General features: G+C 37.2%; 2 protein-coding genes across 4 annotated transcripts; one reads left to right on the forward strand and one right to left on the reverse strand.

Annotated features, from left to right (window-relative positions):
• Positions 1-1,551: 1,551 nt before the first annotated feature.
• On the forward strand, positions 1,552-5,543 carry LOC18038034 (mannan synthase 1). 3 transcript variants are annotated; one of them, XM_024182199.1, is made up of 9 exons: positions 1,552-1,863; positions 2,999-3,097; positions 3,181-3,433; positions 3,656-3,766; positions 3,843-3,979; positions 4,107-4,220; positions 4,361-4,560; positions 4,847-5,041; positions 5,306-5,543. In XM_024182199.1, exons 1-9 carry the CDS (start codon positions 1,552-1,554, stop codon positions 5,463-5,465), a joined length of 1,581 nt encoding a protein of 526 aa, XP_024037967.1. In that variant the 3' UTR covers positions 5,466-5,543. The 3 variants fall into 3 exon arrangements, with proteins under 3 accessions (XP_024037967.1, XP_024037968.1, XP_024037969.1); XM_024182200.1 differs by having other exon boundaries at positions 4,847-5,030; positions 5,289-5,543; XM_024182201.1 differs by having other exon boundaries at positions 1,609-1,863; positions 2,999-3,088; positions 3,172-3,433.
• Positions 5,544-6,352: 809 nt separating this feature from the next.
• Positions 6,353-21,809, reverse strand: LOC18040044 (histidine--tRNA ligase, chloroplastic/mitochondrial). The gene is made up of 11 exons (XM_024182368.1): positions 21,480-21,809; positions 21,293-21,388; positions 21,065-21,153; positions 20,812-20,941; positions 20,036-20,128; positions 19,021-19,095; positions 18,665-18,782; positions 8,900-9,042; positions 8,143-8,271; positions 6,669-6,832; positions 6,353-6,585 (listed from the first exon to the last, which is right to left on the reverse strand). The coding sequence occupies exons 1-11, from the start codon at positions 21,807-21,809 to the stop codon at positions 6,447-6,449; spliced, it is 1,506 nt and encodes a 501-aa protein (XP_024038136.1). The 3' UTR covers positions 6,353-6,446.
• Between the last annotated feature and the right edge of the window lie 967 nt (positions 21,810-22,776).

A 22,776-nucleotide genomic window follows, 5' to 3' on the forward strand; every position in this document is an offset into this window, starting at 1 on the left:
GTTGTCTCTTCCCACTAATGTTTTTAGGCGTAATCAACTGCTTCATCCACAGGACTGAAAATAAATTGAGTAAAGGGAAAATGTTGAAAAGGGAAATGGGGATCAACTGAAAATTAAAATGTAAGAATTTTACTGTAATAGAACTTGTTAAAGCATTGGCTACAATATGTGTACAACATTTCCTTGTCTCAAGACTTTCTGCGTAAGCCACGACATTTTGCATGTGTATCTGCTGTTTGAAAGAAAGCCTTCTATTTCTATCCAAAAAGAGAAATAAAAAATAGAAAAAGCATCCACTTATGTCAATGATATCAATACACAGAGCAAATGAAACCTTCTATTTATGTCAATGACATTAATGAATACAAAATTGATGCAGTACTCTTTGTTTGAAAAAAAAGAAAAATGTATCCTTAGAAGAACCACCTCAAGGGCAAAAGGGTAGAAATATGCAATCTACTATCTGAGAAAAATCCTGATCTTACTAATAGTTCTTATTTGAGTTATTCAGCCTTCGGAGAAACAGCTGAAACTTTTACCATACAGACAAATTGGATCCACTAACCACGCGGCTTATGTACCGATCACATCATTGACAACTATTCATTGTTAAGGAAACTGACAGCATAGATGAGGTGTACGACAATGGTTTGTACTACATAACCGCATGCAATGCATGCATTGTTAACATGTTTATACAAATCCAAAGAACGATTGGAATTTTCTTTAGGGACACGTATGTGCAAAATCTATGCCAGCTATCTAGGCTGGGCATAAAATAGTTTGTTGTTTTTTAAATTGTTAAAAAGAAGAGACTCTGTCTATTAACCTGCAATTTTCTGTTTCATATACTTCTGTAGGTTCAAGTGTAAACTGGTCAATCCGATTCTGTTGAAATCCAACTTCTTAAAATCACATCTTCTTTCAATTCACTGTTATACCATTTTAGACTCTTACCTGCCAACACCAAATCTAGATTGTTACTTGGCCAAATAAATGAAACGGGGAAAATAGACAAATGAGTAACAAACAATTTTAGACAAGCAGAGAAAGAGAAGACGCACTTAGAGAAGAAACAAGAAATGCCAGCTTGTCTGTAGCTCATATCCAACTTATTATAAACTAGGAACCACCATCTCATAACCAAATAAAGTACAAGAGGTGAATTTAATCTGAACTTGAACTATTGATTTTATAACTTTTAATTGCCTAATCGACAAGAAGGCCAGATATCCAGCTATCAGATACATACGTTGCAGCACCGTATCTTGCGTGTATTCGGTGCCTCTAAAGATAAAAGAATTCAATGGTCCATTCACCGTGTATATTCTTCCTCAAATTTCTAATCCTAGATTCAGTGTTCTCCTTTCTATGCCTTTTCCTTTAAGGTAAAATATACTCTCAAAACACTGCACCTAGTTGGTGCACTTCCTGCATCAAGTCACTGCCCTCATCCTTAAAATGCTTGCCATATCTTGTTAATCCAAGCTTGGTCTCTTTGTTTCATTCATATCAAAATCAAAAACCAAAATAAAAAAAGGGACAGAGACCATGAAAAATTTGATTTTTCAAGAGCCTAAGGAGAGAGTAACAGACGGTACAAGCGGCATAAGCTATGCCTGGAACTCTATACGTGCTTCAGTGATTGTACCACTTCTACACCCAGCAATTATCTTGTGCTCGGTGATGTCTCTGATGCTTTTCATTGAACGGGTTTACATGGCCATTGTGATCTTGTATGTAAAAGTCTTGAGGAAGAAAAGATACACCGAGTACAAGCTGGAGGAGATGAAAGAAGATCTAGAGCTTAACAAAAGCTACCCTATGGTGTTGGTTCAAATTCCTATGTATAATGAGAAGGAGGTATTCTTAATTATCTATGTTGTAATTAATGTCACATAAAGGGAGCAGACATGGACTATATGCTAATTGCATAATTACATACCACTGCATGAATAAATACAACCTACAATCCAGATGACCTACAAGCTTCTTAGTTGAGATGAATATGTCATTAATGGTAGTAAATTTTAGTTGGTGACATTCAGAAAAGAATTTATTCCTGTATTAGACAACCAAAAAGCAGTGAACTATATCTGATACCAAACAGCAATTTGTTTGTTATGAACCAATTAAGTAGTTTATTTCTTTCTAAAGAAATATATATCATATTATTAAATTTTAATCTCTCATATTTTGAACTATTATACTCTTCTGTTCTTCATAAATTGGTCATTTTAGAACATGTCATCATCATGCTATTAACAGAATCTTTTATATTACGTTTTCATATTACGTGAAAAACTTACTAAAAAAGAAACTTCCATATTAAGAAATTATTAGAAGTTTGGACCTTCTATGCACATGTTCCAATTTTCAGCATTATATATTATAGCTTTTCATTACATATGTGAAATTGAGAACAGCTTCAGTTAAGTCTTACAAGACCATAATAACCAGTGTCCAGAGTCATATACAGATAAAAATTTATTTATGTTTGTGACTCAGCATGTTATTAAACGCGTAAGCCACAGCTGCAGCATACAAAGTAGGCCAAATGATGATGAAGGTTTGTGTAACTAACCATTCCATCTGGTGTGTGAGACTCTGCTTTATTAGTTTTAGGGTAAGACTGTTAAGTTCACATATCCATAACATAATGTCATGATTTTTTTGACTGATCATTCCTCATGGTACATCTATTTCATCCTCTGCAAATTTGAGGTCTTAATAGCTTACAAACAGACAGATATTCAAGGCTACAAAGTTAGAGGTAACTGGTAGGCAGTTAACATAATAGCACAATGAGAAAAAAAAGGGTAACAGAGGGCAAGAGAAATGCTAGGTTGTTGTCTAAATTTCATGATTGTTATTTCAGCTATTTTGACAATCATCACAAACCGCTGTGATCAAATCACTTCCAGTAAGCAACTAACTGAAAGTTAAAAGTTTAAACTAATTCTCAAATTTTTTCTCTTTTTTTCTCTTTCCTCTACAGGTTTACAAGCTCTCTATAGGAGCTGCTTGTGGACTTTCATGGCCATCTGACCGTCTCATAGTTCAAGTTCTTGATGACTCAACCAATGAAGTCTTGAGGGTATCACTTCATCTCTTTGTACCCAATAAAATCTAAAACCTCTTTATTTGTGCACTCAGACTGACTTTTTCCAGTACACACAGAAACTAGTGGAGCTGGAGTGCCTGAAATGGACAGAAAAAGGTGTGAATGTGAAGTATGAAACTAGGAAGAATAGGAATGGTTACAAGGCAGGTGCCCTTAAAGAAGGTTTAGAGAAGCAGTATGTCAAAGATTGTCAGTTTGTGGTGATCTTTGATGCAGACTTTCAACCTGATGAGGATTTTCTATGGAGGACGATTCCTTATCTGCTAGAAAACAAAGAGTTGGGATTGGTTCAAGCCAGATGGAAATTTGGTAAGACCACAAAACAAGATCGATTTTTATGTGAACCTAAACTGCCCAGAGAGCTAATTTCTCTAGATTTAGATGCAGATGCTACTTACCCCACTAGCAATAGTTAAGTTCTTACTTTAGTGTCATTAATGGTGATATCTGCAAAATATTTGAGGTAGTTTCTGGTATTCAGTTGTTTTCTGGTATTTCTACATTTTTACCATTCAATGAGATTTTCTCCAGTAAACGCTGATGAATGCCTAATGACGCGGCTCCAAGAGATGTCACTTGATTATCACTTCTCCATTGAGCAAGAAGTAGGCTCCTCAACTTGTCAGTTCTTCGGGTTCAATGGTAAATCCTACAACAATAATCTATCTACCACTAGAACTAAATTAAACCAATGTAACTTAGCTTTGTGTGCTTACAGGAACAGCAGGTGTTTGGCGAATTCAAGCCATAGAGGATGCTGGCGGATGGAAAGACCGAACCACAGTGGAAGACATGGACCTTGCAGTCAGGGCTAGCCTCAAGGGTTGGAAATTTGTCTTTGTTGGAGACCTAGGAGTGAGTCTACATCTCACAGATATTTTTGCCGCTTGTATTTGTCCTACAAATTCAAGAAATAATTAGATATCGCAATCCAATTGATTCTCTGTGTGATAATTTTTGTCTCTGCTTCCTCTCCTGCTAGGTTAAAAATGAACTACCTAGTACCTTCAAGGCATACCGTTATCAACAGCACCGTTGGTCATGCGGTCCATCTAACCTCTTCAGTAAAATGACCAGAGAAATCATTCTTTGTGAAGTGAGTGAACTGTAAAACTAATTTCGCTAAGCCTTCATCTAGACAAAACTAAAATCAATCCAGCTAGAAGGATAGCATTCGATTCACTAAATAACTTTCATCCAGGAAGAATCTCACATGCTATCTTATCTCTTATGCAGAGGGTCTCAGTCTGGAAAAGACTCTATCTTATATATGCATTTTTTATTGTGAGGAAGATAATAGCACACTGGGTCACTTTCTTCTTTTACTGCATAGTTATACCAACCAGTGTTTTGGTTCCTGAAATCCAACTGACAAAGCCGATTGCTATTTACATTCCAGCCACCATTACCTTACTGAATGCTGTCTGTACACCAAGGTACCAGAAAACAGGTCATAGAAATATAAAGTTTCACTTTTATGCTTTGTAAACTTCATTATATTCATCCCCTAGATAGAATGATAATCTTCAATTTACCCCCATTTTCGTTCAGAAGATGAGGGCAAATGGGTAGCTCGTTGATAATTTTTTTCCCCTTCTTAATAGTCAGTAGGGGTAGATTGAAGATTGTCATTCTAAGTAGAGTATAAATTGAAGTTTACCCTTATACCATTTATCCTTTTTAAGATGTTGACTACTAGTTATTTTATCATTTCATGCTCAGGTCCTTCCATCTAATTGTCTTCTGGATTTTGTTTGAGAATGTCATGTCGCTCCTTCGAGCTAAGGCAGCAATTATAGGCCTCCTAGAAGCTAATCGCGTCAATGAATGGGTCGTAACGGAGAAGCATGGGAACACGAAGAAGCAAAAGAATAACATCAAAACGCTAAAGAAATCACGGTCTCAAGTTGGAGAAAGGTATTTATCTATTCTTACTATGTGAGCTATAATTTCACTACACCTAAGTGCAAAATAAACACAGCAAATAGCTATTCTGTTCAAGAACCATCACTCAAATAAGCATGCGAACAAAAGCTAGAGCACCACAAAGACCCATCAATTACAAAGAGGATAAAGAGCCAAAATTCACATAAAAGCAGAACATTTTGCCATACAGAATATAACATCACCAAAGCATTAACTAACTATAATTTGATTTAACAAGACTATTTTGACAAACAGGCTGCATGTTTTGGAGCTGATAATGGGGACGTTTATGCTCTACTGTGCAATCTATAACCTGATATTTTGCCAAGATCATTTCTTTGTGTATCTCTTACTGCAAGCTGGGGCATTCTTCATAATGGGATTCGGATATGTGGGGCCATCTGTACCTAATTAGAACAACGCTAGCTTTTACTCTCTATCTTGTAGCATTTTATTTCACTGTTTCTATGGCTAGAACCTAGAAGTAGGTGCATGTAAGACTAGTTAAAACTTATGTGTATTTAGTAGAATAAAAATAAACAAATGTTGATAGTAAATGCAGAATAACTACCCTTTTATCTGATGGAACGGCATCCTTTCTGAATCTTCACAATAAACTCGTTCTTGCAGCTCCATGTCTCGGAGAAATCTGCTTCTGTAAAATATTCTTTCTTTGTAATCTAGAAGAAAATCCTAAAATTGACTCTTGGAAATTGTATTTGCACGGCAGGCGAATACAACAAAGACTTCACCCATCTCATTATTTTGTTATTCTGCATTTCTCTGCAGTAATTGTCTGGGAATGATTGGAAAAAGATTAGCTCAAGACTTGTGCATTTCACTGGACCATGTCAATCTTGTTAAACTTGTGCCATTTGGGTTCATTTACCAATCTGAATATGACCGCTTTAATTAACTGGCAATAACGAGTCCAAAATATGCAAACTCTAAAATTTATTTATTAAATTGATGCCAATTCAAAAAAAAAGTGCCCAACTCACATATTTACACCACATTTAGTTGATTTTTAACAATAGTACTTAAACGAGCAAGTGAGACGTACTTTGCGTATGATTGTGTCAGTCTTCAATTTTCATGGTTAGTTTACTGATTAAGCAGGTCAATTCAGTTACGGTCAACCCAAATTTGATCCAAACGGGATTAAGAAAAAGCCACACCCACTAACATCATTTTATGTTGAATCGCTGTTCATAAATCGCTGCCAACAGCAAGCCACAAAACGATTCAATTCAAAGCATAAAACTGATTTAATTTAACTAATAATCTGTACAAGTACACGTGTTAAAGAAAATCAATAGATTTGAATATTATAAAGCAATTAAGACATTTACATGAATAGTACACAAAAATCACCAAAAAAAAAAATCCTAACTGATCACTCGAGCTCGTCAAGTTTAATCTCATATTGTTCCCCAGAAGAGAGGATTTTCACACCAACCATACCCTTTTGCCATTCGGTAGTCCCCACCAATATCAGCCGTTGAGCATTTATCCGTGCAGCCCGTTTGAACACCCTAAAAGAAAGATTGATAAAATACCGGAAAGATTGATCAAGTAACTTGTAAATGTTTCACAATAGAAAGATGGAGCTTGATACCATTTTAGCGGTTTGCTTTCCAAGACTAAATCAACACTTTGGCCTTTCCCTCTTAATGTGGTAGCAACCATAGAAGCTGCTCCTTGAAGATTATGATCCAAGGCGCACACAATGTTCTCCACCTGGTGGTTAAGTGGTGGTAGAAGACCCTTCTCCTTGAGCAACTGAAAATGTAAGACAAAAGTAAAATAAACCCTCTTCCCCAATGTTAAAAACTAGTAAACAATTTCTCATTCCACAATTTGCTTGACAAATTCCATCATAAAAAAACTGAATTACTTATTCGATCCATCGAATGAACATGTTGGAGGCCACTAATTTTTAGCAAGAGAACATTACTTCATCCACCAAGGAATACAATAACTTTTCAAGCACATACAGCCAGATTGGTCAATCAATAGACAACAATTTCTTATTTCTAGTTATATAAAAATGTAGAGAGGATAGGCAAAATCTATCTCAAATTAATTTTTAACCTTTTACTTTGCTGAGATTCAAACTCAGGTGAATCAATGGACAACATTTGACTAAACATTGAATCACAAAATCAAATAAAACACCCTTAACCACTAGGCATATAAATAGAGATGAATAAGAAGTCATCAGCACCAATGATAATTTGAGAGGCATCATTTTAAATTGTCCCCTTAATTGAAAGTGCAACCTTTATTACTAAAGATCTAAATGTTACAGAAAGATATGTAAGATATGGCTTTGCAGTGCATCACAATGCCACAATATGTTAATAAGCATCATTAGAAAGCTACATCGCGAAAATGATATACCAACGTAGAATCTATTGCTAGCACTAGTGGGTAATGCCAATGCTAGATAACTCCAACATAGTTAGATAGCAAATCTTGGAATATGTGCACCATGTTCTGCTTCTATATAAAAATATCAAAGTATTTTTCACTAATGGAGCTGATCACGTGCGCGAAGTCGCACATCTTATAGTGTGCAGCTGCGCACCTGATCACACTTATTTTCACTAAATATGAACTTTAGCCATTACAAAAAGTGAAAGGATAAGTTGTGAAAGAAAGGAAAAGAAAGAGAACGGCAGTTGAATTGTTTTAGGAAGCTAGTGGCAATATTGGTTGAATGTTATATCTTTGATCAGTTACTAAAATAAGGAAACAGTTTAAAATATTTTTCCACCTCATAATGTCAACTAAGATGCAAGGACAAAAACAATATTTAATTGCTCAGTAATATAATATTTTAAGTCATTTTCTTCTTTCAAATTTTGCCACCTACAACCAGAATGCTTTATGGAGTTTTAATGGATTGGTTTAAATCCCTTTTTCCTTGTCAATATAAAGAATCTAAACAAGAGATGATTGTAACCCACCAAATTTTCCTTCATTCCAATACTATCTGATCCAAACAACCATTTTTTTAAGAAGTTTTCTTTATTTTGACATAACAGGATTTAAAATAGTGATTATGTGTAGAAAACTTCTTCACTTACTTCTAAAATGACAGCATCACCAAATCCAAAGCCACAAGCTGGAATGTCATCACCACCAAAAGTGGAGAGTAACTGATCATAACGTCCACCCCCACAAATTGCTCTCAACTTTCCGTCCCTGTCAAAACACTGTCAAGGATTTTTTAAGTCATAAGCAAGGTAAGAAGACAATTCCAATTTCTATTTCTATCAATAGACGATGGCTGATACTTTAAAAAGAAAAAATTTAGTTTGATCATTACTTCTATCAACAGAGGACAATTGATAGGCGAAAAGAAAATTACAAATTTTAATTTGGATGATATTTAGCTATACTTCACCTAAATAATGCACTTGTGTATGTAGATTTCTATATCCTTGAATCCATTAAGGTCTCCAACTTCAAAATTTTTTTGGAATAAGTATGGTCATCAGTCATGTTCTCAGATTTAAGATCCTGAAACAGAAATATGCCAACCAAAAGCAACCTTGATATGGATAACATCAATGCCATAGTTGGGGGTAGCTTAGGAAGGTGCATCATCCCCACCAGCACAGCATGATACAAGTAGACATGAGTGATGTATTTAACTTTAACTTGTATTAAAGTGTACACATATAGATTAAAGAAGAGAGAGTCAGCCCAGTACACAAGTGGTTGGTGAATGGTGGTCATGTATTCATGCGAAATTGAGTTCGAGTACTTTGAGTTTGATAAGAATGCGAAACACGCACGTATACAAAGATTAAAGAAGAGAGACCATTTCCCACATCTAACCTCAAAAACAATACCAGTGTAGTAGGCAAGACCACGAACCACAGATGCATCAAACTGAATCCAATCAGAATAACCAAACTTTTCCGCAAGTGAGAATAGTAGTTTCAAATCAGCGACAGCTTCCCCTGCGCCCCCAAGTATCTCTGGATTCACAGAAACATTACATGCAAATACAAATTAGAATTACACCAGTATTCCTTTGTATGTCAGAACTCATACATCTATAAAGAATGAATAGAAGATCGTCATGATCTAAAGAACCAAACATTTGTGAAAGCATCATGAGAATCCTCAACAAACATTCAACAATGTTTCTCAGTTTTCACTCTCGATTACACACGGTAAATTTTACAGTATGGTTGGCATCTTGTAATTTCTAATTTTTTGAACAACAACTATAATGATAATACCATATCATTATAAATTGATTACCAGTCGGTAGTTGTACGTGGCGTTGTTACACCAGATCTATAACAGAACAAAGTCTGTCCTTAGGGCCAACAGCCCGCAAGTTCTGGTTTCCAGCCGATATACACTTATCCGTCAAATACCAAAAATCGAAAATCATATTTGAAAACAGTTTTTCACGATACCACCCGAAAACACGGCACTCTTGGCCTTCAAAGAGGGTGAACGTTGTGAGAAAACAATTTCATTTTAAAAATCGATTTTGGAGGATAAAACAGGACTTTTCTAATTCACAGGATCCTTAGGCTTAAGGAAAGTGTAGAACATACTCAGTTTAGAAAATTAGAGGTGAGCGTATCATTATTAACTCAAATAATTTCTTTGATTCCTAGAAGAAAGAAGATGTTTAGATAAACATAATGTAAAGAAAACTTGAAAATATATTCTAAATTAACTCCCGCCTTACAAAAGGATAGACAGATCCTTATATAGAGATCTCGAGGAAGGAAAGATAAGGTGGGACCCTTATCTTTTACAAAAGTAAAATAATTAAAGCACAACACGCCAAACTTTAAAAGAAAAAGCATAAAAAGCAAAAGGCAAACTTTAGACAAGACAGGACCCTTGTCTAATTATTAAAGCAAACTTTAAAAAAGCAAAAGCGAAAGATTCTCATGCGTGTCTGCAATCATGGAGTGGATGGGTAGTGTGATGAAGACACATCACCAGTATCTTTCTCATATTGACGTTTGGCACCACAGATTTGTCTGTTATCAAGATAAGCTTCAGCTAGCAGATAAGCTTCTTCATCAGCGTTAGTCATTTCTTTTGGAGCTGATGGAGCAGAAGAGTCTGGTTCTGTGACAGTATAATGAGAAATTTTAGTATGGAGGAGAAGAGAGTGAAAATCTTCACATGAATCCTGAGCGTCTTGGAATAAGACGTTAGTATAATCAGGACGTTGTTCCATGACAAGGATTCCTTGAGGACTTGAACTGGAACCCGGAGTACAGGTTCGTGTCTTTGGGACAATTTCCAAGGTGTGTGATGGTCCAACAGAGGTGTGGTGGATGTTTGTGTCAGGTGGCTGAACATTATTGAGTTCCATTAGGTATGAATTGAGAACAAAGGTGACAAATGTATCATGGATGAGGGTATAAAGATGGGGATAAGTTTTCCATTCATAGGCCATATCTTGTGTCCAGAATTCTCTAGTTTCTGGATGCTGGAAGTAAGGTCTATGAACGATGAAGACTGTAGTGAACATGTCGGCTTCTTGTTCTGGCATCTTGTCTAATCCGTGAAAAGTACACATATTTTTTAGTTACTTTCGCCACTACGTGAGTGGGGAATACCATTCAAGGAGAGTCCACAAAAGGTCTGGGGAGAATTCAAGAATGGTGAGATGGCAGAGAACTGGTTGGATAGGGAAGACCAGTTTTGTAGCATACAAGGTAGTAAGGCACCACATGTACTATAACTCATCTTCGCAGATGGTTAAGGAAGAGAGGGCTAGACCTGTGAGAAACAGGTTTTCCATACAGAGGGAAGGAAAACGATCAGGCTTTTTGCTTTGAACATTGAAGAAATACCGATAAAGAAATTTCTTTGCAAAGTCTTGGATCTAGTAGGCTGAATGAAAAGAAATATTCATGGAGAAAGTTTTCTGGTTGAGAACTTTGAAAGGAAGTTGACTGTTCATGACTACAAGTGGGATGGTGTGAATGGAGAAAATAAGTGAGGGTTTATTAATAGCCAGACGTGTAAGGAAGTCTGGGATGAGGTTCTATTCGCCTTTTATGTGTTGGACAGTAAAATAATATTTAGCAAATCAGTTTTTGAGGCTGAGCAGCTGTTTTTCAGGGAGCAGCTTATTTTTAAAGTCAAAGATTCTAGGAAAAGAGTTGTCCATATTGATAAGGAATTTAAACTATCTTTTCAAACACCTGACACCAAACCTGCTTCAGACACTTCACAACTTTCCTACACTGCTATGATCACAGCAGTTCAGACTGGTCAAGAAAAGAAACTTCCCATTCATGGTTTCTCATCAGAAGGGTATCCAATATATCCAGATAAAATCAATAGTCATTTTCTATGGGATGTTCCTGAAGCCCATATGTGCAATCCAAATTGTCCTTGCTTAGATGATACGGATGTTGATGACGAATTGGAAGTCATGAGGAGAAAGAAAAAGAAGAAAAAATCCTCTCCTCCAAAATCATCTTGCAAATCCTTCCCTCCACAACCTCCTCCGGATCCCAAACCTCCTGTCCACCCACTAAGATCATGCCTCATGTTTTCAAATCAATCTTATGAGGAATCATTCCCTCCACTTGAAAAACAGACAGACACACAAACCAGAGTTATCTCAAAACCTTTTGTTCAATCCCCAGTTACAGCCTCTTGACAACCTGAAGAGCCAAAACAATATGAAGTTGTTTTAAATTGGCAAACCAAAAATGCCAATGCTCAGAATCAAACTCTTCAACAACTCGGTAAGAAAATTGATCGAGTTGCCAGTCAAGTCTCTCAGACTGAAACTAAAGTTGATTCAATCAGCAATCGTTTTGATCAGATGTACATCTATCTACAAGATCGTATCTCTGAACTAGACGCCGATCTCAGATGAATGATCAGCAACCACATCTGGGGACCAAAGTTTAATAAAAAATAAGCCGAGATCAGAAAGCTCAAAGCTGAATTAACAAGAATTGATGCTAAAAAGACTCGACCTTCCCTTTTTACTCAAACACAAACCCCACTAGTACCTCCTCCGATCTTTGAAACTTATGCACCTTTATACACACCATCCAAACCTCAACAACCTGTTTACAATCAGTTCTTTGGATTCTCACACCTTCAACTAACCCCTCAACCAAAGACATCGTCACCCAAAAAATCAAGATCCAAAGTCAAGATCTCCGAACCAAAGTCAAAGGTCACTTCATCTTCATCTGTTCCTTCGGTTCTACCAGAAGATTCACCAAAAGCTACTCCTGAACCTCCCAAAAAAGACAGGCCCAATGGATCAGTATCATTATCATACTGTCCAAAACACATCTTCTGACTCCTCTGAGCTAGAAACAGTCTATGAATCAAATTCATCAAAATCCAACCCGTCTTCCTCTTCTTCATCCACAAACTCAGTTGGTACCTCCACTGACTCTGAATCCGAATATGCTGACATTACAAGCATATTCATGGCCACCAAAACTAAAGATCCAAGTACTTCAACTGCCACACCTATTGTTGAAGGTAGTTCTTCTGATGCTGAAAATAAAGCATCTCCAACAGAACCAGAGCCATCAATGCCTCCACCAGTTCCTGATCACTCAACAAAACCATCTTCAGCATCTTGGTTCACATTTGATGACATTCCCCGTCATAGATGGCCTGCTCGACTTCAAGAATTTGCCGCATGGATTGACCTCCAAGGAACCAAACTTAATACTCAACCTCAAGCTGTTCTCCATGAATTCATGGCTCGATCAACGGGTTCTTTACGTGATTGGTTAGAAAGCTTGGGAGAATACCGTCGGCTCCAATTCATGCAATCTCCAATTGGCACAGCCCTTAATATCATTCATGAACAATTCATCAGTGAAAAAACTGTTTCCACTGGTGCCGACAGAAAAGAGTCTCTGTCCAACCAAAAAGAAGAAACATTTTTAGAAACACTTCCATAGAAAATCATCCTCCAAAAAATCTCTCCGATATTTCAGAAAAAAGGATGCTTCCCAGTACAGAAAGAAAAAGCACAACCGATGTTTCATTTGCAAGAAACGTGGTCACTTTGCTCGAAACTATCCTCACAAGTCTGCTAAGATGGAGATGTGTATACCCTTCTCCATCTTGTCCTTCACTATTTCAAAAAGCCATGACAAAAATCATCAGTCCTATCCTTCATCATGCTTTGGTTCACATTGATGATATCTTATTATTTTCCTCTGACCATGAGAGCCACCTGAAGCTCCTTTTGGATTTATTTCATATTGTGCAGGAATACGGAATCATGCTTTCTGAAAAAAAAAAGTAGCATAGCAAATGAATCAATTAACTTTCTTGGCATGGTGATTAAAGATGGCCATTATCAACCTAGTCCACACATTGCAACTGAATTATTAAAGTTTCCGGACTCACATCTTAACAAAAAGCAGATCCAACAATTCCTCAAGATTGTTAATTATGTTCGTGATTTCATCCCTAAAGTTGCAATCCACACAAGCCAGCTGTCTCGCTTGCTCAGAAAACAATGCCCTCCATGGGGACCAGCACAAATAGAAGATGTCCGACAACTAAAGGTGATAGCCCAGTCACCTCCTCTCCGAATTCCCACAACTGGACAACGCATCTTACAGACTGATGCCAGTGATGATTACTGAAGTGCTATTCTTCTTGAAGAGGTAAATGGTGTACGTCACTTCTGTGCACATGCAAGCGGACAATTCAAAAACTCTAAAAAGAATTACCATGCGATCTACAAAGAAATTTTGGCGGTCAAGTATAGAAGCAAAAAGTTTGAATTTCATCTAATCAGCCATAAATTCCTTATCAACATGGACAACTCCTCTTTTCTTAAAATCTTTAACTTTAAAAATAAGCTGCTCCCTGACAAACTGTTGCTCAACCTAAAAAACTGGTTTGCTAAATATGATTTTACTATCCAACACATAAAAAGCAAACAGAACCTCATCCCAGAATTCCTTACACATCCGGCTATAAATAAACCCTCACATTTCCTCCATTCACACCATCCTAGTTATAGCCATGAACCGTCAACTTCCTTTTAAAGCTCTCAACCAGAGAACTTTCCCCATGAACATTCTTTTTCATTCAGCCCACCAAATCCAGGACTTTGCAAAGAAATTCCTTTACCGATATTTCTTCAATGTTCAAAGCAAAAAGCCTGATCGTTTTCTTTACCTCTGTATGAAAAACTTGTTTCTCACAGGTCTTACCCTCTCTTCCTTAACCATCTGCGAAGATGAGTTATGGTACATGTGGTGCCTCACCACCTTGTATGCTACAAAACTGGTCTTCTCTATCCAACCAGTTCTCCGCCATCTCACCACTCCTGAATTCTCTCCAGACCTTCTGTGGACTCTCCTTGAATGGTATTCCCCACTCATATAGTGGCGAAAGCAACTAAAAAATATGTGTACTTTTCACGGATTAGACAAGATGCCAGAACAAGAAGCCGACATGTTCACTACAGTCTTCATCGTTCATAGACCTTACTTCCAGCACCCAGAAACAAGAGACTTCTGAACACAAGATATGGCCTATAAATGAAAAACTTATCCCCATTCTTATACCATTATCCATGATACATCTGTCACCTCTGCTCTCAAGTCATACCTAATGGAACTCAACAATGTTCAGCCACCTGACACAAGCATCCATCACATACCTTGAAAATTGTCCCAAAGACACGAACTTGTACTCCAGGTTCCAGTTCAAGTCCTCAAGGAATCCTTGTCATGGAATAACATCCTGATTATACTAACGTCTTATTCCAAGACGCTCAGGATTCATGTGAAGATTTTCACTCTCTTCTCCTCCATACTGAAAATTTCCATTACACTGTCACAGAACCAGACTCTCCTGCTCCATCGGCTCCAAAAAAAATGACTAACGCTGATGAAGAAGCCTATCTGCAAGCTGAAGCTTATCCTGATAACAGACAAATCCGTCGTGCCAAACGCCACTATGAGAAAGACACTGGTGATGTGTCTCCAGTCACCTGACACAAGCATCCATCACATACCTTGAAAATTGTCCCAAAGACACGAACTTGTACTCCAGGTTCCAGTTCAAGTCCTCAAGGAATCCTTGTCATGGAATAACATCCTAATTATACTAACGTCTTATTCCAAGACGCTCAGGATTCATGTGAAGATTTTCACTCTCTTCTCCTCCATACTGAAAATTTCCATTACACTGTCACAGAACCAGACTCTCCTGCTCCATCGGCTCCAAAAGAAATGACTAACGCTGATGAAGAAGCCTATCTGCAAGCTGAAGCTTATCCTGATAACAGACAAATCCGTCGTGCCAAACGCCACTATGAGAAAGACACTGGTGATGTGTCTCCATCACATTACCCATCGACTCCATGATTGCAAACACGCATGAGAATCTTTCGCTTTTGCTTTTTTAAAGTTTGCTTTAATAATTAGACAAGGGTCCTGTCTTGTCTAAAGTTTGCCTTATGCTTTTTATGCTTTTTCTTTTTAAGTTTGGCGTGGTGTTCTTTAATCATTCTGCATTTGTAAAAGATAAGTCTCACATTCTCTCTCCTTCCTCGAGATCTCTATATAAGGATCTCTCTATCTTTTTGTAAGGCAGGAGTTAATTTGGAATATATTTTCAAATTTTCTTTACATTATGTTTATCTAAACATCTTTCTTCTAGGAATCAAAGAAATTATTTGAGTTAATAATGATACGCTCACCTCTAATTTCCTAAACTGAGTATGCTCTGCACTTTCCTTAAGCCTAAGGATCCTGTGCATCAGAAATGTCCTGTTTTATCCTCCAAAACCGATTTTTAAAATGAAATTGTTTTCTCACAACGTTCACCCTCTTTGAAGGCCAAGAGTGCCGTGTTTTCGGGTGGTATCGTGAAAAACTATTTTCAAATATGATTTTTAATTTTTGGTATTTGAAAGATAAGTGTATATCGGCTGGAGACCAGAACTTACGGGCTATTGACCTTAAGGACAGACTTTGTTCTGATATAGATCTGGTGTAACAACGCCAAGTACAACTACTGACTGGTATTAGAGCCAAGCAAACCGCAAAGGTGGTATCATTAGTAATGTCAAATAATATTATTTGATTTCCTAGAAGAAGATTACACAACTATGGAAACATCTTCATCTTCAATTTCATCATCCTCCTCTCATATTTCTCTTTCCTCTACTCTCTCTTCCAAAATCATGTTCCAAACATCTAGCCTCCAAAATTAAAAACCTTGTTGAATATTCCTATATTCCTGAGTCTGCCCAAATTAATGAATCTCAATTTCCCGTTATGATCCCTTACAACCTCTATAAACAAAAAACTTCTTTCACCAGAAGTATCGGAACCTTAATCTCCACCAAAAGACCACTCCCCAAAGAATATATTCAGTCTTCTAGACTGGATCAGTCTGCTTTACAAGCCTCTCAGAGTGAGCAGTATGTCACTTTAGAAATATCCTTAGATCTCGTAGCAAAGTGGAAACGAGAAGGGTATACACATCTCCATCTTGGTGGTGTTAGATTGATTGCTGAAGGTTTAGGGTATACCACAAGTAAAGATTTCATGAGACATTCTTGTCGAAACACTTAAGCATGTTCTCTGACCAGAATGTGTGATACAGAATGAAATAATCTCTAGGAATCAAAACTTCTGTAGTTGCTATTACATCACTTCACACAAATCAAAATATACTAATATGAACAATTTGTTGGACCAATGAAAACTTGCGTTTGGGGGTGATGCACGGCCTGGGCAGGGCCATTTTGGGACAAGGCAGGCCGGGCAGGGCTGTTGTGGGCTGGGGCAGGGCGGTTTTGGGTCTGGACAGGTCGGATTTAGGGGCAGATGGCCAGGAAGAGGGGTTACCGGGGAGAAAGGGAGCGGTTATGACCGGAATGCAGCTAGGCAAGGGATTTCAGCCCAATATGGGGCTGGGCAAGGAGAATTTTGGGCTGGGTCTTTGGGATTTGCGGAAGCTGGAGTAGATTCGGGAGGTTGGACACCTTTAATGGCGCGAAATTGGGCGGGGCTGACTCAATTTGGAGCAGATTTTGGGGTAAGGAAACTAAAAATGCCCATTTTCGAAGTTGAGGATGCTTATGGATCAATGTATAGGATAGAGCGCTATTTCGCCATCAATGGACTCTCAGAAAGGGAAAAACTTATGGCGGTAGCATTATGTTTGGAGGGAAAGGCCCTTGCGTGGTTTCAATGGCGGGAACAACAACCATTGAGGCCGTGGGGTGAATTTAAAGACCTGTTGTTGGAGAGGTTTCGATCCACTCAAGAGGAAAATTTGCATGAACTGTTTTTTGTCCTAATCCAGGAGAGAACGGTCATGGAGTATAGGGAGAAGTTTGAGTTGCTATCGGGGCGGCTAGGGGTAATCCCAGAGGCGGTATTGGAAGGGAATTTTATGAAAGGACTAAAGCCATAAATTCGAGCCTTACTATGCTTGCTAAGGCCAAAAGGATTAGGGAAGGCAATGGAGTTGGCACAAATGATTGAGGATAAGAACACAACAGAACAGGTTAATAGAAGCAATTCAATCAATTTTTTATACCAAAACGGCACACCATTGGTAGGACAGAAAACCCACACCTTGGGATTTCAGCGAGAGTTCCAAAGCACACTACCGGGACGCCAGAAAACCCAAATAATGGGGTTACAGAGAGATTCCCAAAGGGTTCGGGTTAGTGGGGCACGACTTGGGATGACTTTTAAACGCCTCACAGAAACGGAGACTCAAGACAAGAGGGCGAAAGGGTTGTGTTTTCGATGCGATGAGAAATTTTCACCGAGGCATTGATGTAAGGACAAATCACTACAAGTCCTGACTGTGTGTGCTGAGGAGGAAGACAGGGAAGAAGCCGAGGAAGAAGAGGCAACAATTTCCTAGATTTCACCTTGAGGACAAAGCGTCTTTTTGCGAGGGAAGTAATGTTGGACCAATGAAAACTTGTGTTAAGCACAAATATAAAAGGGCAGGGGCAATTTAGTAATTTTAGGGGCAGGGGTAGTTTAGTAATTTTATTATTAATTAGGGTTCAAGTATAAATAAGAGATTAAGGAGTCATTTATGGTTTATATTGAGTTTTGTCTAGTGTTAGGAGTAATTAGGAGTTTGGGAGAGATCGACCTACCTCTCGAATTGTAGGTCAAGATTGTTCTTTCTTTTGATTTAATCAATAAAATTAGCCCTAATTTAGCCCCAAGTCCTATCACAATTCTAATCGAAGAGCAAAAAGACAGAGTGATCATAGCTATTGTAAGGTTATGACACACTTTAATTAGGGAAGAGCAATTATTAGCTGCATTAAAAAAAAAAAAAGTACATGATACTAATCAGAGTAACATATAGTATCATGTACTTTTTTTGACCAAGAGGAATACATGAAAGGGCAATACCACTTACCGTTTGCTACAAAACCATTATGTATGCCAAGACAACAGTGCAGATTACTTGAAATTAACTCCAAATGTAGGTCTAACACATATAGTAGATTTGACCTTTTCTTTTATACCTTACCCCTCAGGAAAAATGAAAACAAACTTTTACATAACAAAATACAGTAATATACTATTTCTGAAACAATATATCAAAACCAACCTTCCAACTCTGTCAATGACTTTATGGAAAGAACTCGTAATAGCTCCTCAATGGCCGCTTCTGACATCCCAGCAGACTTTAAATCATTCTTAATCACATCAAGTGGTAGCTTTTCAATCTGCGCCCCAATAACACCAACGCCATTCAAAATTTTGAAAATAATAATAAATATAAACCATTATTCATTCACAGAATACATGTACAGTTATTTAGAGTGAGCAGCCACATTGGTGTTGCATCAAACAGTCATACAGAAAAATCAAGCACTATGATGTGCAGCAAGTTACAAGAGTATGTCAATGACATAGAAACAAAGAACAAATTGCGTCCAGAATAAGCAACCTTAAGCAACTTACCTTATCAATGATGATGCAAACCTTGCCAAACAAGTGTTCAGGTATAGAGTGGCACCTCAGAACTTCTTGTAAAACCTGTATAGAGAAAGAGAACAATCAAGAACCTATGCTATGGAAAAATGGTCACTTTACAATAGAGTTGAGTCTCACAGACATTCTAATTTAAAGCCTCTTCAATAATGAGTATAATTTGACTGATCCCAAAGCCAAGAAATCACATAATAACATAGAGAAAGTAATGTGCCTCCTAATAGAATCCACAGCAGAAACTCAAGCACTTGCTGAATTCTGCAATGTTTAACTACTCTAACTTACTCAAGGGGAGAATGAAGCAGTGCTAGTTAAAGATAAAAAGAATGTCCTAATACGACTCTACTTACCTAAGCCTCGTACAGATTGACTCATGCTCAGCGAGCAAAAGGGGATTTTTCCAATGGCACGCGCAATCTCAACTTTGAAGAAGACCCCTAAAACTCTAAACCCTTTAAAACAGCCAAACAGATTTCTTGCCCTGCTTTTGTAGTAATAAACAGTTGTCATCTGTTGAAAACTAGGGGAATACCTGTGTTTTAAAAATTCATTGTTAACTCTCCTACATTTCCATATTAATCTTGATAACACCAAAAGGAAAAATAGTAACAAAAGGTGTATTTGTTACATTTTTAGCAATTCGATGAGTCTTCTTCGCAAAAAAGAAGCCTTTTCATTATTATTCATAGTTAACAAGTCAACTACATGAAATTTATTTATAATCGTTTTAGGTCTTCTTTAGTACTAAAATTGAATTGACTAAAAGAACAAATCTCTGGAGTTTGAGCAGCAGAAGCTGACAGCTAACTTTAATGTAGGAAACAGTTGTAGGCTAGAGAACATAGTAAAGCAAATCATTGCAGTATATTCAAGAGTCGTGAAACATATATGAGAGTACAAAACGTTGTGAAACAAGAACTCAGAGAAACACAAGGAATGGGTAAACATACGGAAGAGTCCGTGCTGAAAGAAGAAATATTTGCACCTTTCGACTAGAAATTCTAAATCCAACATCTGATGCGGTTATTCCAATTCGCTTGAAGAAAGTGATGATCGAAGAAATAAGTTCTGCTTCTGCCTATAATAAAAAAGAAAAATTATATGCTTGAAGAGAAAATGAATGAACATGAAGACTATAATTCAGCTATCATATGAATTATAACATGCAACCCTGCTCAAGAATACCAACAAATAATAGATTTACACAAAAGGAGGGGAGAGAGCATGACCATGTTCACAACTGAATGTAAGGTGCTCACACTCATATGAATGATTTTGGTGTTAAAGTGTTGAAAATTATTGAGTTTGGGCAACTACTATCACTGCTTCTATGACAGATGAAAATGTTTTGGGCTAAAATATACAAATGTTATTCAGCTATTTTGCAGAAATGTTGGTTCAAAATAGCGCTTCTCAAGTCATAAGACTCAGATCATTGATTGAACAACATTGCATTCAAGCACATAGTTCTAGACCATTACCGAAAATTGTACGGATTGAGTGACTTCGGTCAGAAGTAAAAAATGAGAGCGTCTAAGACCTAGAGAGCGCGTGAGGAGGATAGCTGCTTAAGAATGTGACATTTTAGACTCTTAAAATGTTAAAAGGATTATGCTCCAGTTGAGGAGATTACAACTTCCAGTATTCCTCAACTATAGATAGAGAGGACATAAAAGTCATGCTCATACAGATAATTTCAAACAGAATTAGAATAGCTCAAAACTTGTGAAAGAATGTCTATTTGAACTTGGTGGGACATACCGTCACTGCAGGTACACCAATAATATCCATATTCCACTGATAATGTTCACGACGCCGTCCCCTTGTCATTCTCTCATATCGCCAGCACTGTCCTACAGCAAACCATTTCAATGGCAGTGATACAGATTTTCTGGACCAAAAAAAACACGGGGATCAAATTGTGGCATCCATACCTGGATACAAAAGTCGTGAAGTAAATAACTAGTTGAAAACCTATAACATTTTAAATCTGAACATCAAAATACAGCTGTACCCTTTTTGTATCACCAGCCTTGCCAAAGATGGAGTGAGCTCAGGCCTCAATGCAACACGACGATTTCCCCTATCTTCAAAACAATATAACTGCAAGGACAACCAGAAAAAAAATGCTCCCCACTATCAAGATTCTAGGATGTTGCAAATATTTTAACATAGATCCTACTACGGCAACACGTAAAGGAAATGCCATAAAAAAGATTGGGGTTTAATTGGCAAAAAGAACCTGGTCTCGAATTTCCTCTCCAGCTTTTCTAATAAAGAGGGCCTCCGACTCTAACACCGGAAAATCAACCTCTTCAAAACCAAAAAGCCGCGAAACCTTTTGAAAAAAAAAACTGACTTTCATTTTCATGGAAAAAAGAAAAAAAGAAAAATGTTTAAATAGAGAAAGAAGAGAGCCGTAACCTAACCTCCTGAAAATTGTGAAAGAGCCAGTTACGAAGTCGCATGTCCTCAGGCGGAAAGTCACGGGTTCCCTTGGGAGGATTGACATCGATTTTCTGAAGGTCGTCGGAGACCGGAGACGGAGAGAGGGACCGGGCACCGGACCTGCCGCCATTTTGGTTGGATGCGGAGGAAAGAGCACAGAGGCTTCTAGGGTTTAGTAAGTACTCTTTAGGGACTGTGAATTTGCGAGGAAAGAGAGAGGAGTTGGATAAGAATAGAGGTTTCATGTAAAAGCTGAGTGACGAGTGAATCGCAGGCATTGCTGTTGTCTGAGTTCGACGAGAACGGTTCATGCACAATTGAATTAAGAGTTTGGAGTTTCATTGGGCCGAGACGATGGGCCAGGGTTCAATTAGAAAAATTGACGCGTCTTGATTGCAAAATGGACCGAATTTGAACCCTTTACTATATCATAACTCGAAAGAACGTGATACTTGAACCCTTTGTTTATGTCACTAGCGGTGGGCAAATTTGGTTTGGATCGGTTTGAGACATATTCTCAAACCGATCCAAACTTATCGGTTTGAAATATTTTCAAACCGATATCAATCTAAAATTTTTTTAAACCGAACCGGAATCGGTTTGGATTCTCAATTTGAATTTATTAGCTAAAATTCCACTTCTTTTATATTATTTTACCTAAATTATTTATTATTTTTTTGTGTTCGTAATTCAAATTAATACCTCTTTTATATTATTCATATCTACTTTGATATCTACATAACAATTCAAAGATACATCCACATAAATTTACAGCATAATACATCGTAATAAAGAAGTTCTTAACATGTTTATTCAAAAGGGTAATTTTTAAAAACCTCCCCTGAGGTTTGGGCTTGTTGCAAGTAGATGGCGAGAATTTATTTATTTGTAAAAAACCTCCTACCGTCAGTTAACTTTAACATTGACCGTTAGTTGACTGCGCAAAGACAATATTACCCTTAACAACAGTTTGTAGACGGAAATAACTAAAAAAAAATTAAAATTGTTGGCTATTTTATCCTCTTTAAATTATTGATATTTTCTTAAAGTTCCTACAAGAAAGATAAAATTAAAAAATTGAAAAATCATCTTTAAATTATTGATATTTTCTTAAAGTTCCTACAAAAAAGATAAAATTAAAAACTTGAAAATGAAATAGTTATAATCTTTACCTATGATATTGTAAATCTTTAGAATTGACAAGGATAAAATTGTCAAAAAATAGGGTTTGTACTTTTCGCGCCAACAATTTTAATTTTTTTTTTAGTTATTTCCGTC

The sequence above is a fragment of the Citrus clementina genome, unplaced genomic scaffold (genome assembly GCF_000493195.1).
Source record: "Citrus clementina cultivar Clemenules unplaced genomic scaffold, Citrus_clementina_v1.0 scaffold_6, whole genome shotgun sequence".
Lineage (NCBI taxonomy): Eukaryota > Viridiplantae > Streptophyta > Magnoliopsida > Sapindales > Rutaceae > Citrus > Citrus x clementina.